Raw genomic sequence first — 16,265 nt, forward strand, 5'->3', positions numbered from 1 at the left:
GAATAACTTCTGTAATTAGGGTATAACTTGGCACTTATGCCAGAATAGCATGTTCCCCTCTGTAGGGAGAGAAAGGATGCCTGAACACTGACTCACTGTGACTGTCGGCAAAAAGTCTCAGTGTAGCTTTTGTTGTTACCAGAATGTGTTCTGTAAGTTTTGACATTTGAGGGGAAGAAACTTTTAATTTCAGAAGAAATCCTGACTATTGGGTCTTTTAATGAAACCTGTGAAATTAATTACTATGTTTTACAAAATGGGGAGGGGAGGGGAAGGCTAAGCCTTGCTAGTTGCAGCTCCTTGAGTATTCGTTTGACATTTAAAAGTGAGATAAGTGTTTAACATAATAGTCTCAAAGGGGAAAATTTTGTATACCTTGTTTTTCAAATCAATGTGTGTCCCTCTGCCACTTTGATCAACCAGAGGTTTTGAAAAACATGATGAAAAATACAGTCTTTAGACTAGTCTGAGCTATTGCTGTTCTGACAATTCTATTATATGACAACACAATGACAAAAATGGCATGGATTCCTTCTTGGACGCTCACTAGTGGGAATACTTAAAGCGATGTAAGTTATGACCACACCAGAGGTTGCTCAGTCCGTACCATGGGGGCACAGCTGAGGCCTTTGTACTGCTAATTTTGCAAGAGAACTTAAGGCTGCTCTAAATCTTCTATCAATAGCGAAGAAGTTTTTTGTTGTAGTCCAGAGTATCGTAACTGCTGGGTTTGGGTAGTGATTTGTCATATTGGCAACCATTTCTTGAGTGTAATAAGGTTAAAACTGCCCACTAAAACATGTAAGTAAAGCAGCTTCTTAGGGAGTGGTATTCGATCTTACATTAAATCAGTTGAAGTCCTGTTTGGTTGAGGGTGACTTAATTTTATTTTTAAAGAAATGAAGTTATGCTTTTTGAAGCTTTGTAGTTAACTTGGGTGTAAAATACTGCATAGGCTTTGCTGGAAAGGGTACAAATCTGTGTTGATATATTTGGAAAACAGTTATGTGTACTGGTGTCTCTATAGAAACTGAAGTAAAGTGCTATAATTACTTTATATGGGCTTCTGCGTTTCTGCTGGGGCAGTTATGTCTTCGGAGCAGACTGGGTTCAGCCCTGGTGGTGAAAGGCTTCACACTGTTAAACCTTTAAACTTTGTAGCTGCTTGAGAGGGAAGAAAATAGAAGTTCAGCATGTTCTCTGTGTGTGTGTGTGTGTGTGTCTGTGTGTGTGTGCGTGTCTGTGTGCGCATGCGTGTGCGAGAGAGTGAAAGCTGTGCAGGCTGTTCAGCTGGGGCAGTCGGGGAAGTGACGTCCTGTATTATTTGTCGTTCTAGAAAGAGCGGAGGCACGTACTGTAGATGGGAGGACTCTAAAGAAGGCTGTCTCTTGTCCAGTGTGTATAATTATTTATAAATGAGCAACGGGGGAAGGAGGGAAATACAGAGAAGCTGTCTGGTGTTTCTTTAATGTATCAGAGACTTTGTTGATTTGTAACAGTTCTGTTTGTTTCAATTCCAAATTTGATTTTTATTTTTCCTTCTCTAGCATCTCTACGTTGCTAAGACACTGGACACTGCTTTCTTTATAGCAAGGAAAATCTGAATTCCTCCAACACTCAGGATGGGGAAGGATTATTATTCTATCCTGGGAATTGAAAAAGGGGCTTCTGAAGAGGATATCAAAAAGGCTTACAGAAAGCAAGCGCTTAAATGGCATCCAGATAAGAACAAATCTCCCCATGCAGAGGAAAAATTCAAAGAGGTTGCAGAAGCTTACGAAGTGCTGAGTGATCCCAAAAAGAGAGACATTTATGATCAGTTTGGGGAGGAAGGTATGTATGTCTGTGTTATACTCTGGTCACTTTCATTATGGTTAATGAAGCAAAATAAACAGATGATGCCTGAAAACTTGCTGTATGTTGATTTTTAGGAAATGTATTTGTACTGCTTGGAAGTTTGACTCATCAGCTTTTTTAATGTAAAATACATTGCAGAGTTTTAATGCTGGTCTAGCTTTAATTTCTTATTTTAATGTGTGTTTATGTTTTTCTTTTTAAATCGCAAGTACTTGACATGCAAAAAGTTACTGAATTGAAAAAGTTTGTATGACCCACAAATAGCTTTCTGGGATCTCTTACTGCTGTCTTCCCCTGCCGTGGCACTTTTTGAGGTGGAGTTGAGAAGAGATGTATTCTTTTCTTAAATTTTTGCTAAAGGGCAGTCTGCTTGATCTAGACAGGGCAGTCCTTCTGAGCAGAAGCCCAGGTGTCCAGTCCGTAGTTGTCCTTGGCTTCTTGCCTGGAGAGGAAGGAATTTGGCTGATGTCATGAAATACCAGAACAATTTTTTTGCTTTAATTGTAAGCAGTGATAACATGCCAAGAGAATGAGGCCTCAGAAATGTCATATTTATCCTAAAATGGTTATCTGGGGAGGATGGCTTCTTATTTTTGACCAACATGACTCTCAGTCTTATGATTGAGCAACAGAGGAAGTCATTAACGTCCCTCCCCTTAAATGTATGGTGTCAGAAATTCCACATGAAATGACGACTTCCCTTGTGACAAGTAGGTACACACTCGTTGCCATTCACTGAGGGCCATGTTTTTTACTAATATGAAGGAGAACACTTAAATAGCAGTACTTTGGGGGAAAATTGTAGGTTCTTACGAATGCATAATAAAATTTGGTCCACGGTCATCTGTAGGACTTAATACAATTGTTAACATCCATAAATTCCTGTAGAAGACCTTCAGCTTCTGAGAATGCCATTTTTTGGTCACTTGTTCCATTGCATGTGTTCAAAGCTTTAGTGCTGTTACTGAAGCATGCTAGGCAAAAGGTGTTTATGTCGATAGCAGAGGCCTTTGTTGCCTCTTGGGTCTTCTGCTTTCTTGTACTTCTTCCTTCTCACCCCTGCCTCCTTTCTGCATATCATTATAAACCTATTTACTGTGTGGATTCATTTGCATTTTAAGTTCCTGTGCAACAGCTCATTGTAGCTGCTTTCCCAAAATACCATTTCAGTCACTTTTACTAAAGAGCTTGAAGTAAAGCTTATAAAGCAATGCAGCCTTTGTCATCCTAGTATTGCATACTTGAAGACAGAGGTTCAAAACATAGATTTCTGTTTATTTGGGGCATAATATTAAACCAAAGTATGAACTTTTAGAATGGTGAATCTGGAAGTGCCTCCTGATGCCTCAGTTGCTCTCTAAGCTCTTAAGTTGCATCTGAGAGCGTAACTAATAGTTGTGAAGGAAAGGCAGGGGGTGGGGTGGGAGGAAGGAGGAACCCTCAGTGTTTTTACAGCCAAGAACTTGATGTACCTTCAGTAACTTTTGGCTAGCTATTCCAGGAGGTGTCCTTCTACTCCCACAAATTGAATCCACTGATAATCTTGTTTGACATTAACAGTACTGTAACAGAAGGATGCTACCTATGCTAAGTACTCTAATGTGGTCTGGTATCGAGATGGGGAAAGCATTCTCATTCTAATATCTTGGTTACTGTTGATAACGAGTACTAAGCTTCTGAACAGAGGGTCTAAAACACTGAGACCCATGTTTCAAATTTAGGGAATGCATGCTTCATTAATGTAAGCTTTCACATTTTTATGGCTGTGGAAGTAGGACAGCAGCTGTAGTGCTGAGCTGTTGCAAGATTGAAAAAAAAAAGCAAACACCAAATATTGTAAATTTAGGAGGAAAAAAAGTCTCTTAAGAAGACACTGTCTTTCATCTTAAAGGTTTGAAAAGGTATTCTGAAATGGTCAATGCAGGAGAGCACTAACTATTACAAGGAAATACTTAGAGGTCACCTATTGGGAAAGAGGCATTTAAGAAAATTGATTTTTAGTTGGGTTGAGAATGAGGGTGCAGGAAGTACAAGAGGATGTCCAGTGGGAATTGTAAGGGAAATCTATCAGGAAGAAATGAGATGTAGGTCTTGCCTTGTGGAAGATAGAAGAGAAAGAACAAAGCTGATTGAGAACACTCTGATTTTTTTACACAGAGATGGTGACAATATATACAAGATTTTTGTACCCAAAGGAACTTCCAAGCTATTTTTACTGTGACTGTATTGAAAAGAATTCCCAGGTTTCTTACCTGTTTTATATCATAGGAACACAGGCTGTGATAACTTTGCGGTTGTAAATTTAACATTAAGGAAGCATATGGCTGCTTGACCATTGGCATGTTACCTTCTACTCTAACTGAATTATAGGAAAACAGAGGTAAAGCTAATTAAAACAGAGTTAAAGCTGAGAGACTATGTAGACCATGGAAAGTGTTGCATATGATATTGCATAATTTTCCCCAGAAGTGATCTTGAAGAAGGATGCAACTCACAACAGACTTTGCAGAACAAGGAAAGATCAAGTCAAGCAGACCTGTCTTCTGTTTTAAGATGCTAATTTTTTTAATAACTGGCTTTAATCATATGAAATAAAATTGGCAGTGTCGGAATACTTGTTCTTCTGAAGTAGAAGTCATTCTGTAGCTTCAGAAACTTTGTTGCTGTTCAAGCTAGTGAATTACTGGTTAGTTGGTACTGCATAGTGTGATGGTGAGTCCTCCCTGAAAAGGAGACCTTTCACTCGATTGCAAAGACCTTTTCGACTCCTCGGTTCTGATATCATTGTGCACTACAATAGGAAAGCTTATACTAATATTTGATTTGTTTTTTAACTTTGCTTATTTGTCTTATTTAGGTCTGAAAGGAGGAGCTGGAGGACCTGATGGACAGGGTGGTACCTTTCGGTACTCCTTTCATGGTGACCCACATGCTACATTTGCAGCTTTCTTTGGTGGCACAAATCCTTTTGAGATCTTCTTTGGAAGGAGGATGCCGGGTGGCAGAGACACTGAAGACATGGAGGTGGATGGTGATCCATTCGGATCCTTCACTAGTTTTAGTATGAATGGTTTTCCAAGGGAAAGGAATACAGTTGGCAGCCAATTACGCCGTAAACAAGATCCCCCTGTAATCCATGAACTTAAAGTGTCATTGGAAGAGATCTATCATGGCTGCACAAAAAGGATGAGGATTTCACGTAAAAGGCTTAACCCAGATGGTAGAAGTGTCCGAACAGAGGACAAAATTCTTACTATTGAGATTAAAAGGGGATGGAAAGAAGGCACCAAAATCACTTTTCCAAAAGAAGGTGATGAAACACCCAACACAATTCCAGCTGATATTGTTTTTATCATTAAAGATAAACCTCACTCTTACTTCAAGAGAGATGGATCAAATATTATCTATCCTGTAAAGATCAGTTTAAGGGAGGTAAGTTTCTCTTTTGGTGGATCTCTAAATGTGTAAACCTGTTACAATATGATACAATGGCTGTGCTGCACAGGCTTTATGGCAGCAGTAAATTTTTTGGTTTGTTGTTTTTTTTTTTAAATAGAGTTTCACTCTTGTAAAGTCAATTTGTGCTGCAGAGCACAGTTATTTATAGTGGAAGCAATAGCTGTTTTGATAAAAATGGAGTATTTTGAGCTGTTGACTATAGAAATGGAAAAGAATGAGGGTGAAAAGGTAAGAGTAAAGGTTGGTATGTCTTAAACCTTCATACTCTACCTTTCTAGCTAAATATATATTAGGCTGAAGTAGCAAATGCAAATACAATTAACAAATACATCCAATATAGTTATGCTCCTTACTGCTGTGATATGATTGCTACTTCTGTAGGACCAAGTAGAAATGTCTTAAATATTTTCACTGCCAACAAATTCCAAGTCTGCCTTTTTATGTCGTACGTTATCTCAGTGTGATTTCAAAGTACATCAAGATTGATTTCATGAGGATAAATTATCATGAACAGGTGTTATAGGAGCTATATATAACAAAAAAAAAAGTGTAGCTTTTAAAAATTTTGTTCCAAGTCAAAACACATTGGCTTTCAAAAGGAAAAGTCAGAAAGACAACTGAGCAGAGTCCTTAAGGTTCTGAAGCTTCGACGTGGTCATCCTTTCAAAGATAATATAGCTGAGTGTGTGCATTAGTGGAGAAAAAATAAATTCTTGCTTGCATTATAAGCTCTTTGTGTACATTATAAGCACACTTCTTAAAGGATTCTTAACTTAAAATACATCTGAAGTGAGGTGAAGCACCTAAAATAGGATGAGAGGAAGAAAAGACAATATTTAACGTTGATGTGGGTAATATAGTTCCTTCATAGATAAAAGCCTATTTAGACGCGTTGTTATGTAAATTGGGCGTTATCAGTATAGACTTAAGTGCACTGAATCAGGTCAAGCTGAAAGAATCAAAATTTTATTATCAGAAATCCTAGTAATGAAAGCAAACTATTGGATAAAGCAGGAGAACGCCTGTGATGTTTTAACTTCAGTGCACCAAAATAGTTGTTTGCTTTTCTTCAAGCATCACAAATGCTGACCTAAGATGGCTGTGAAATTTAATATGCCTCTGCTTATAGACACTCAAATGTTCTGCAATTTGATGTAATATAAGTTGATAGTGTGTTAGAGTAAACCCCTGTGCAATGTGAACAAACAAAAAATGGAACAGGGCTCTAAACTTCTAACGGAAACTGAGAAGCTGGAAATCCCTAGAGAAGTATGAGTAACAGATTCACTCTGTGCTCAACTACCTTATTATTTGATAAAGTGTTTGAAGGATATGTAAGCTCAATTATGATTCTGTGATTCTGTTATGCTCCAGTGGCCATTGCATAAGATCTGTAAATTCCATGGTATTCTGTGACAAATTGAACCCTTCCCTTTTTGAGAGGAACGCTGTATTTTAATTTTGACATCAGAGTATTGCACAGTGGAAATGGTGTTTAGAATTCTGGTCTTTTCTAAATAATCCAGATTCAGTTGTGGGTGCAAATAAAGTTCTGACCAATTTCTTTTTCTCACGATGCAATCTTTCTTTAGGCTTTGTGTGGCAGCTCTATGCACGTGCCAACTATAGAAGGAAGAACCATACCCATGACAATAAACGAAGTTGTAAAGCCTGGGATGAGAAGAAGAATTATAGGATATGGTTTGCCGTTTCCCAAAAATCCTGACCAATGCGGAGACTTAATTATAGAGTTCGAAGTAATTTTCCCAGATAACATTTCTCCAGCATCAAAAGAAGTACTTAGGCGAAATCTTCCGGTTTCATAAAACGAAGACTGTGTATATCAACTGTTTAAATAGGACACTGGAAATGCAGAAGACTGGCAAGTCTGTGCTTTAAAAGTGCAATCTGTAACAACTAGTGGAATATTTGGGGTTTTTTTGTTTTGTGGGATGGGTGGGGGGAAATACTGTAATGCTGCATGAGAAGACAAGGGTTAAATACAAGTCATACAGGTGACTTCTGCAGTAAAATTTACAGGGAAAACCACTCATTTTATTTTACATCAGAAAAGTTTATTCATTATTTTGCCTAATGTAAAATGTAGTCAGTTTTTACAAAGTGCATATTTCTGATACAGTAAGATATACTACTTATATCCCTACGCTATCTATAACATTACCCATTTATACAAAAATTGGAGATGATAGTAGAAATACAAAAATGTATAGATATTTTGAAGAGCAAACATGATACCATTTTGGTATGTTGCCTTCCACTGCACAAAGCATAGGCTGGGAAAATCAGCTTGGACTCCTGAACCATACCCCAGTGGAATGAAAGCATTTTGTTTATCGCCCCAGAATGTGAGGACTGCATTGCGAGACTAGTGAAGGGCAGTTGTGGCTTGAGGAGCAAGAGTAGCCATTTGCTATGGGAGAGTTCCTCAGCCTTCGGGCAGAACAGCAAGAAGGGGTTCTGCAAGTACATGAACAGCAAATGGTGGGCCTCCTGTTGAATAGGGCAGGGAAGCTGGTGACAAATGACATGGAGAACTCTGCCTTCTTTGCATCAGTCTCTCCCAGTAAAAGAAGCCTTCAGGAATTCCAGGCCCCTGAGACCTAAGAGGGAGGTCTTGGAACCTCAGTGGTATCAGGGTGCACTTAAGCTGGAAGTCCATGGGCCTGACAGGTTGCACCCTTAAGTGTTGAGGGAGATGGCTAATGCCTTTGCAAGGCCACTCTTAATTATCTTTGAATGGTCATGGAGATTGGAAGATGTGCTGGTAGACTGGAAGAGTATAAATATCACTTGTAAATAAGAAGGAAAATTTAGAGAGCTACAGGCTAGTCAGCTTCATGTCAATCCTTGGGAAGGGTTTGGAGAAAATCCTCCTGGAAAGCATTTCCAAATACATGGGGGACAAGAAGGTGATCAGGAGTAGTCAGCATAGGTTTACAAAGGCGAAATCGTGCTTGACCAAGCTCATTGCCTTCTACAGTGAGGTGACTAGCTTTGTGGATGACAGGAGAACAGTCCACATTGTTTACCTTGGCTTTAGTAGACAGACTGATAAAGTACAGGTTAGATAAGTGGAAAGTGAGCTGGATTAAAAACTGGCCAAATGAGTGGCACAGGGGGGTATAATCAGTGGCAGAAAGTCCAGTTGGAGGCAAGTCAGTAGTGGCGTACCTGATGGCTCAATACTGGGGCCAGTACTATTCAACATCTTCATTAATGACCTGGATTATGGGATGGAGTGCATCCTCAGCAAGTTTACAAGTCACATAAAATTGGGAGGAGTGGCTAGTAACACCAGATGATATACTGCCTTTCAAAGGGACCTCAACAGGCTGGAGAACTGGGCAGAGGATTCTCACAAAGTTCAACAAGGAGGGGAATGCAGAGTCTTGCTTCCTGAGGAACAACCCAAGGCACTAGTACACCCTGGGAGCTGACTGGCTGGAAAGCAGCTTTGCTGAGATAGACCTTGGGGTCCTGGTGGGCAACAAATTAACCATGAGCCAGCAATGCACCCTTGTGGCAACAAAGGCCAAAGCTTTACTAGCAGTCTGAGGGAGATGATCCTTCCTCTCTTCTCTCGGCCCTGATGAGGATGCATCTGGAGTACTGTGTCCAGTTCTGTGCTCCCCGGTACAATAAAGACAATGTTTTACTGGAGCGGGTCTAGCACAGGGCCATGTATGAGAGGCTGAGAGAGCTGGAGCTCCTCAGCCTGGGAAAGAAAAGGCTGGGGGGGACCTTAGTGCGGCATGTAAACATCTGGTGGGGGGAGTGAAGGTGGTGGGGTCAGGCTCCTCTCAGTAACTGTCAGTGACAGGGCTCAGAGGCAGTAGACACAAGTTAAAATGCAGGGGATTCCATCTGAACACAAGGAAACGCCTTTTTACCGTGAGGGTGGTCAAACACTGGAAAAGGTTGCCCAGAGAGGTTGAGGAGTCACTATCCTTAGAGATATTCAAAACCTGACTGGACATAGTCCTGGACAGTCTGCTCTAGCTGACCATGCTTGAGCGGGGGTGTTGGACTACATGATTGCAAGAGGTCCTTTCCAACCGAGATGATTCTGTGAACTTGGATGTAGCACTTTTCATGAGACAGTGCTATGGCCGCATTCTGCAAATGAGGCTTAGGCCAAAGATGGACGGTACTGATGTGACAGCTTGAATCCCTAGGGAGTAGGTCTGTGCTTGAGTGGAAAGATGCACAAAGAACACTGTAAAAGCATTTGGCTAGTTCAGGTATTTAAAGATCATGCTGATCTCAAGTATTCATTATTTTCAAAGACTGACCTTTACTCCCAGGAAGAGGAAGGAAGAGCCTAGGTCCTAGCTAAAGGAAAGTTTGCTTAAGATACAAAGTGGGATAGGGGTTGCCCATAAACTTTTGTATTCTTGAATTGAGTCTTTTGAATACAAATACGAGTTACTGGTCTTTAGAGGTAAAAGGTGCATAGGAGAATGGAGAGCCCTCTGTAATAGTCTAGTTTTATAATACAGTAATAGGGCTGGTTCCCTTGATTGCGGCATGGTTTTGGTGAAAGAAATGCCTTGCAGGTGTGCTTTATCACTTGAGTTTAAAACCATAATACAGTGCTTTAACAACACTTTCAAAGGTTTTTGTTTGTTTGTTTTTGTTTTTTTAGTAAGAAAATATGTAAGATTTGCTGTCAGCCTTTTGCCTGTGGAAATTTAGTAGTTACCTGCTCTGTTAGGTAGCTTAAGAAATAGCAGTGTTATCTTCATATATGTGATTTTCTGCAGGAAAGTTAATCCTATGGAAGTTGGGATTTAATTTACAATAACTTTTTAATGAGCACAAGAAGAATCCCATTCTATTACACAAAGGAATAGAACTTCTGGGAGATGCTGCTTGAGGCAGTTTTTCAGCTGCTGATCTCTTCATACAGTGTCAGTTGGTTGTAGTCCCTAAATCTACAAGGGACTAAACAATTGCTGGAGCAGTATCACAAAAAAAAATTTGCTGCTTAGTGCTTACACATATCATTATACTACATATTGTTTGTTCAAAAAATTCCCATTTCAGTATGTTCCATATTGCATTTCTTACGTGGTTTTTAAGTAAAAAGTGTAAAGTTGGTTTTTAACTTTCTCTTATATTTTGTTATGACAGCAGATGCTATAAGCTACATGACTTTAAAAGCATATCATCCTAAAATACCTGTTTGTTAGTTTAAAAGCTAATAGAATTGAGCATTTTGTAATCCAAGATCTTGTAACCATAGTCCAACTTGTAAAAAAAAGTTACAGCAGCTAGGACTATTTTTTGTAACCACCTTCAGGTAAGAGTAGTAGTGTTAAATTGAAGAATTGCAGTATCTTGTGTATTTAGAGGTATATATAAATATATATATATATGTATAGCAACCTAAACTTTTCCAACTGTTTTCTTGCTCAAAATACAGAACTATAGGACTGGTATGAAATGCTTGTATTTCTTTTCTTATGGAGAGATAACAAATTATATGTTTCAGAAAATAGGGTGTGGAATTACTTCAAAAGTATGAGAGGGAGCATTAATATCTATCTAATCCAGGATTCACAAAAATTAATATTTTTCTAATCAAAGACTGTGCTTAAAAGCTATGTTTTAAAACTCACTTGATTATTTAATAAAGGCTACTTGGGAGAAGGCGGCAAATACTTAGTCACCTACTATATCCTTAACTGCTGAAATACATGGAAATAAAATGGACATTCATGAAGCTGGGACAAGAAGGATGTTTTGATCTGAAGGTTGCTTGGGTGCCATAAAAAGTAAAGGTCATTTGGTTATTTTGGAGGAGTTCATTCAGCAAGTCTATGGAAACTTTTTTAATCTACCAAACATCAAGCTTTAACATAACCTCAAGCTTCTGGAAGAGTAGGGCAAGCGACATTACAACCATTTCTCCTTTCTGCCATGCAGTGGTACTCTGTGATTGCTCCAGAGTGGGCTTGTTGACATCATGAGGATATTAGTATTCCACTCTTCCACTGAGCGTTTTTTTGTATTATCTGTGCTGAAAACTTGTTGAAGCCTATTTGTGGTGTGTTGAACAGATGTTAGGGTTTTGGGTTGGTTTTGAGTCCTGACCTGTTTACTTTGTTACAGAAGTAACAGACTGTCAAACTGCGGTTGGGTCTGCAATGTTCCTGCCACCTTCATCTTGTAACTTTGTGTGTACTCACTTCCATTTGCCTGTCATAGGGTGGAAGCTTTCTCCTCATTTTTATGTCCTCTTCTAGTGTTCACCCCTATTTTCAATATGACCTTCAGTCCAAACCCAGCAAACAGTGCTGAAGATGAGCAATATGTATTATGATGGTCAAATGAGATTATCAGTGTTCTAATTCTCAGATGTGATAGTTGTAGTATTTTTAGTAACTGTTCAAAACAGTGTCCATGTCCGATTCTCAAAAATCCAAGTGTAGGGAGGAGACATCCATCAGAATGATGTACAGTGCAGTAAATGAATCAAGCTCTTGGACTGGTTGTACCTGCAATGCTAAAGGGCCAAAGCATGGATGAAGAAAAGGTCTGTAGCTGGCTTGGTTTTAAAGACCCTGGTTGAACTGTGCAGAGGTGTCAGTGTGCTGTAAAATTCTCAACCTTGCACAGTTTTGCTTAGAGACTGGAGGAGACAATTGTTGTGACTGGATAATCTGCTATTAGTTGTGCATTTTTTTGTTTTGGTTTTTTTTTTGGAGGGCCTGTTCCAAAATATATCACCAGCCTGGTAAGAGAGTTGTATTTGGCGGAGAATCAGTTCTACTTGTTGGTAAGTGCCACTAGCCCTATGTTTGCATAAACTAAACTTCCCATATTAACGAGTCATGCCGTGTGTGAATTTTTTTTTTTTGAGACATACTGGCTGGCAGTTAGTTTTTGCTGAGAGAGGAAAACAACAGTGTTTTCCAAACCCTATTTTCCTTGGCCTTTAGTTAAGACATGTTTACATCTCTTTTTTTTATTCTTAGCCTATAATCCTTGAATCTTTCAAAATATTTTAGTCCTAGAAAACCCCCCAAATCTGTAAGCCCTTAAGATGCTTTTGTCACTCCCCAATGACTTGGTCTCACTAATGTGATGATGCAGTCTTAAAATGTGATTCTAGCAACTGTATATCTGGGGTGCCACTGAGCTAAAGGAGTGAAGTCCATAGCCTTTGTAAGGGCTTTGCTTTGTTCATGGGCAACTGACTGATTTTAAAAAGTGCTAGGCTGGTTAATCGTAATGTCTCTCAGCCTGTCATTACAGACTGTTATTTCCCTGCTTTTAGGCACTTTCATACTTGATGATGACCTGTGTGTCTGGCTGACAGGATTATCCAGTAGCAAGTACTTCATTGATAGGGGGTTGAGAGAATGGTGTGTGTGACTGAATGGTGCCTGTAGTATCAGATGGCAGAAAGTGTGGAATGCACAACGGAAGGGAAAGACACTAAACTCGGATGCTTGTGGAGAAGAACAGAAGTATGTGTATGAAGATCGCGTCAGTCTTGCATTTGAAGAGCACTCCCTGCCAGATCCAGAGTCGCTTCCCCTGATTTCAATGGTATCAGTCCCACAGGGATCCACTTACAGAGCTCCAAGTTGGAGTGATCATGGCAGCTCTTGTATTGTACTGGCCCCCTGTATTAGATTATATAGTTGGTGAAGCATCCAGAGGTGACTGGACAACTGACTGACTTCAATTCATGAGCTGTAAAACAACTAAATGCAATCCCTTTCTTTCTAGCATGCACATCTTACGTGCTAGCCTGACTCACTGGAAACATACATTGTGGGTAGAATAGGTTTTACCCCACCAGTGAAATTTGCTATGATTCAGGGTGAAATTCTGTGCACTTAAGTTCATATGTTAGACCTAAGAAATACTGGGCATGGACATGCTACTGTAAATATTAAGAGACAATTTTCCAGTCAGTAAATGCTAGTCTTCCTTTGCAGCTGACATTAATCGCTCTTGCTATATTGCTTACTGAACAAATCCTATAGACCCAGGGTATTTATATGTGCACTTACTGCTTGGCATGCAAGCTGGGCAAACGGCAGTGCTAATCTCATGAAGTACAGAATCGCAGCTCTTCATTTGTCACATAGCTCAGCAATGGACTGTTGGATGGCATGATTTGCTTCCTTCAGGCTCCTCCAATTAATTGTTCTAGTATTTAGAGTGAAAGTTGAGGTCTACTGTTGCTCCCCTTGGGTCTAGAAGGTGTAACTGTCCTGTGCTTGTTTTGTTCCCCTGGAGTTCCTGGCTTACCCAAGGGAAGAGCTATACAACAACAATCTTGTTAGTCATGCCTGGTTGCTTTATCAAGGACAACTGATCACCTTCACACTCCTGCTGCCCTACATAATTAGAAAAACAAAATCCCTACCCAGCCAGCTCCTGTAATACCGTATAGCATTTCCCTGAATAAGTACTTTATGTCACGCTCAAAAAAAGTGTCTTGACTCCTTGTGTTTATATCCAAAGAAAGGTTGATAAACTGGGTTCGTTGAGAAGCAGCCCTTGCCAGAAAAGCTGTGACCGCGTGTAACAAGGACCTAGAACCTGAGAGCAATCCAGGAAAACCATGTATCTTTATTTTCCTCGTATGCTAGCAAACAGATTTTAAAAGAAATAGGAAGCAGGATAAAATTCCCTGGCATCCCCTTTTGCCCCCTAACAAGTCACAATTCCAAACCTGAAGTCACTGTTTGAACTCCTGTCTTAATGAGGAAATACAATCTTACTGAACGGCCTTGTTCTGCAGTATGCTCTGATGGCTTTAAAAAAATAGTTTTAACATTACTTATGAGTAGGAAATGTCAATTTTATTTTTATCAACATTCTTTTGTTTAGATAGCTTATATAAATTTTATGCTATGGTTGATATTTATAAACACCAGCTATGTTTCTTCTCAGTCTTATTTTCATTAGACCAAACAAGATAAGGTCATGAAATATCTTAAAAGCAGCTCTTTATTCTCTGGTCATACCAGTAATTCTTTTAAGCAGTTGCTTCATTTGGAACATGAGTGACCAGAAGGGTATGATACGCAGCGGGTAAGAACTGCCTACATCACAGGCAGGTATTTTCTGTGTGGTGTAAACAATATGGTACTGATATACAATATATATGGACAGTTTGCAGTATAGCACTGTGGCATTTCACGTCCAGTAACATGACTCTGTTCTATGCCACATACTTTCTCCACAAACTTTATGGCTGTTGCATGCCACGATTCTCACATCCTAAGTACCATGGCTGAGAAACTGAAGACTGGGATAAGCTGCAGCATGCAAAATACCCACAGGATAAAAGAACTGAAACCCATTTTTCTTCTTTTTTTTTTTTTTTGTGGTACATGGTTTATTTTCCTTCTAATTATTAATGTTTTTATTTAAATGGTTAACTCTCCAACAATGTCAATTACAAAAAGTTAAATTTAAGTAATTTTTGGGTCCTAACTATCCTGAATTGCTGGAGGCTTATTTGGATTAATGATCTAGTTTTGATGTGCGCTAATTAATGTTGGCAGATATTTCCCTGGAGGTTAAACATTTCCCTGGAGGTTAAACATTCAAGGAATTCTGAGAGCAGTACTGGTTGTAGTTGGAGACAGTGTCTTGTGTCCATTACAGGCTTTTATTCTTGGGGGGTTCTCATCAGTCTGACGCATTTCTAGCTCTACGGATCACTCAGTCAACGCTATGTTATGCTGGTTAAATCTAAATGGTTGAAACTGCTAATACACGATCAGAGCAATATTAATAAATAGCACTTGCAACTTAGCAAAAAATAGATACCCGTAGCAGTAATGGACAGGTGAAGCTGGGTGTTGAACACTGCTTCCCTGTTTCTTGCCAGAGCTGGGGGCTGCTCTGACACTTCCATGTAGATGCTGCTGTAGGCTGGGCTTTCGAGAATAACTTGGCATTTGTGAAATGTTATCTTCCTCTGATTTAAATGACAACAAAAAGATTTATATTCATCTGTTACATCATGTAAATAATGATAGCGCGTGCACGCTCCATACTGCTTGTATTAAACAGTACGATGTAATCTTCAGTTTGTTGGGTCAGCACTGTTGGTCGCAGCAGTTTTTCTTGCCATGGTTAAAAGCTGATGCTGTTGCTCCAAGCTGTAAGTAGGATCAGCATGGTTCTTGTACAACTTCAGCTGTCTTTTTCCATCCATCTCGTATGAAACGTGGAAACATTAACACTTCCCCTGAAGAAAGTTTGCAACAGATATCTAAATTAGGGCTCTGTCAATGTCCATGAGTTTTAAAAATAAAACTAATCTGCACCACCTCTGCATGTTACTGCATGGAAACTTGACTGTTTTAATTTGCATTAACTAAATTGTTAACATCAGTAATGGCTGTAAACAGTATTTACTCTTTTTAACGTTGATTATATTTTCAGAAGGTAAGGAATGAGTTGGTAGAGATCAAGTTGGTAGAGACAAGACAATGTCACCAAATTGTAACACATTTTAGTAAATGGGAAAAGGCACATTTTAAAAGAAATCACCCATTTAAAACTGCAAAACAGCAAAAACCACTGAATAACAGAATGAAACATGAACAGTTTTTGGTACCGAGTCTCTCATCTCGCTGCGATCTCATCCAGCTTGTGCCAGCATGCTGTCTGAATTGCATTCCAGCAATGGGAAAAAGTATACACCGTTCTCCAGGTTGAGAGAAATCTTCAGTTTAAGCTTTCTGGTTTCAAACTGGGCTGGAAAGTCAGCTATTGTGCGATGGTAAGTTTCTTCTGTGGTTTTCTGTTGTTTTTTAATTGGTGGAAACGACTAGAAAATTAGTAACAATCTTGAATACAATTGTCATCGATTAGAATTGGGTAAAAGTCAGGCATTTTTGAGCATTCAGTTAAATCTACCACATTCTATCTGGAAAGACTGAAATCCA

The 16,265-nt window shown here is 39.3% G+C and overlaps 1 protein-coding gene across 5 annotated transcripts in view; it reads left to right on the top strand.

Moving 5' to 3' along the window:
* Positions 1 to 15,413, top strand: part of DNAJB4 (DnaJ heat shock protein family (Hsp40) member B4) — a 30,539-nt gene extending 15,126 nt beyond the window's left edge. For 3 of the 5 annotated variants that reach the window (XM_064455373.1, XM_064455371.1, XM_064455374.1), the window contains 3 exons: positions 1,548 to 1,833; positions 4,715 to 5,289; positions 6,909 to 15,413. In XM_064455373.1, coding sequence (XP_064311443.1) covers positions 1,623 to 1,833; positions 4,715 to 5,289; positions 6,909 to 7,142 — 1,020 coding nt within the window. In that variant the 5' untranslated portion in view covers positions 1,548 to 1,622 and the 3' untranslated portion in view covers positions 7,143 to 15,413. Of the gene's footprint in view, positions 1 to 696; positions 1,396 to 1,547; positions 1,834 to 4,714; positions 5,290 to 6,908 lie in introns of those variants that run through there. The other 2 variants (XM_064455375.1, XM_064455376.1) reach the window with 2 other exon arrangements.
* Positions 15,414 to 16,265: the final 852 nt, after the last annotated feature.

This window comes from Phalacrocorax carbo, chromosome 6, assembly GCF_963921805.1.
Source record: "Phalacrocorax carbo chromosome 6, bPhaCar2.1, whole genome shotgun sequence".
Taxonomy (NCBI): Eukaryota; Metazoa; Chordata; class Aves; order Suliformes; family Phalacrocoracidae; genus Phalacrocorax; species Phalacrocorax carbo.